Consider the following 2232-nt stretch of genomic DNA (forward strand, 5'->3'; position numbering starts at 1 on the left):
ATTTGTTCTTTTAAAATAACTATGATTTTTTTGTCTTCTCTAATAAATATTATTCTTTCTAATTTTCCCATAAAATTAGTGGATGTAACTGTGAAAAATATTTCTAGTGTTAGGGTGTTTAGAGTGCACTTTAACCTATTATCATGTCAGATTGCGCTACATAGGAAAACAAAGTCGGTGCTTTTTTAAACTAAAAATGTTTCTGACTTATTTTGACGGAGAGATATGAAATTAGAAGATGGAAGATCTAGTTGAAGAAGAAAATTATATATAAAAGAAAATGTTTTTATTGGTACTCTCACCTATTTGTGTGATTAATTCTTTAGTTTAAAACCTAAAATATTATTTAATCCTAATAACATTAATTGATAAATTGGACCATTAAAAGATATCTTTAATTAGTTACAGCTGTAGTATTATCCATCTATGATTCTTCTATCCATATCTTTTGAGCTTTTAAATTAAATTGGGATAGGATTAGGTTCCTAGAATATTTTCCATTAGAGTCATTTTTTTTCTATAAATAACATCTGTATGCCTTTTACCCCAGAAAACTATTACCTTCGCTTCTTTTATATTAAAGTGTGGTGGAGTCAAGGATAGTGTCCAGATTTGCAAGCCAAAGCAATATGTCTAATCGTTTACCCCAAGAAATTGTGGAGGAAATCCTTCACAGACTACCCGTCAAGTCTCTTGTGAAATTCATCACGGTTTGCAGAGCTTGGAATTCCCTCATCACAAATCGAACTTTCATATCTGATCATCTCAACCGTACAATCGAAGCTTCCAATTGCGGGGGCTCCCTCTTTTTTCAATTCTGTCTTAAAGAATACAAAGGGCAGATTCATCTTCATCAAGAGGAGTTTTACTCATTGTACTCAGTTAATCAGCAAACCAATCACTTCTCTGTAGAGAGATTCCCACTCTCTCATCTGTTTCGGCGGGATCGTCTTGATATATTTGCTGGCACATGCAATGGCCTCGTCTGTGCTGCTGACTATTCATCCTTCCATTCCGCAACTATCCTTATTTGGAATCCCTTGCTTCGAAAATATTTGGTGCTTCCCAAACCAATCATGACCTACAAAAAACGCAAACGTCAACTTTATGACGACTATCACCTACATTTTGGGTTTGGTTTTGATTCCAAGAATAATGATTACAAGGTCATTAGACTCATGATTCTTTGCGCTGAACAAGATACTCCTCACGTTGAGGTGTACTCTCTTGTTTCTCGTTCTTGGAGAATTATTGATGTTAGGGTTCCTCCGTTTTTCTTTTGTTATTTAAACGATTGGTTAGCCCCAATAGCTGTGAATGGGGCGGTACATTGGGTTGTTGGTCGTCGTGGATTTGATCGTTCACGGTACAAATTTATTTTGTCATTTGATGTAACTGAAGAGACATTTGGAGAATTAATGTTACCTCAACAGTCGAGGGAAGTCGCGTCAACATTACTTGCTGTGGAAGGAGGCCATTCGCTTGCCGTGGTGAATCATTTTATGAAAAGGAACCGACGGGTGTTCAGTATTTGGGTGATGAAAAAATATGGTGTTATCGAGTCATGGACTGAAGTATTCCAATGTGATTCAAAAAGTTATGGGGGCGTATTAGGCATATTAGCTCTAACTGCTGGTGGAAAAGTGGTAGTGAAACTTGCAAGTGAAGTTATTACTTTAATTGATCCAATCAATGGATCGTTGGAGCCTGTGGGACGTCAGGGATATTCTGAAGCTTATGTTGGATCTTATGTTGAGAGTTTGTTCCTAATAAACAAAGAACCTGATGTTTTGTCTTTCTAACACTTATTTGAACGACCATGGCACTACAAGTCTAAGATATATGTTTTGGTTTATATTTCTTGTTCACTTGAGGTGGGTTCTTTTAAGTTCCCAATCAGTTATGGTGCTTTTCTATTGTGTTCAATGTTCAATATTTGCTAATTAGTTTTATATATGTCTCTTAAATATGTTGTTAGTAGTTGTTTTGATGTAAAGAAAACTCACTTTTATGATATGAGCGATTAGTCTTTTCAGCTTAGTTGAAATGCCATGGGATTTTAGTGCATCAATTCACCTCCTATCAAAGTAAAATCATATTGGGATCATGTAATCTTATATTCTTAAAATTTGAGTCCATTTTAGTTATGGTTACCTCAAATTTCAAATCTTTAGTTTTAGTCGTTGTAGTTTAGTCCATTAGTCTTTAGAAATATAAAGTTATTAAAATCTG

General features: G+C 34.8%; 1 protein-coding gene across 1 annotated transcript; it reads left to right on the forward strand.

The window, feature by feature from the left end:
• Window positions 1-629: 629 nt before the first annotated feature.
• Window positions 630-1802, forward strand: LOC114740486 (F-box/kelch-repeat protein At3g23880-like). The gene has a single exon (XM_028928641.1). The coding sequence runs from the start codon at window positions 630-632 to the stop codon at window positions 1800-1802; it is 1173 nt and encodes a 390-aa protein (XP_028784474.1).
• The last annotated feature ends 430 nt before the right edge of the window (window positions 1803-2232 follow it).

This window comes from Neltuma alba, unplaced genomic scaffold (assembly GCF_004799145.2).
Source record: "Neltuma alba isolate B1F8T4 unplaced genomic scaffold, ASM479914v2 tig00003162_pilon, whole genome shotgun sequence".
NCBI lineage: Eukaryota > Viridiplantae > Streptophyta > Magnoliopsida > Fabales > Fabaceae > Neltuma > Neltuma alba.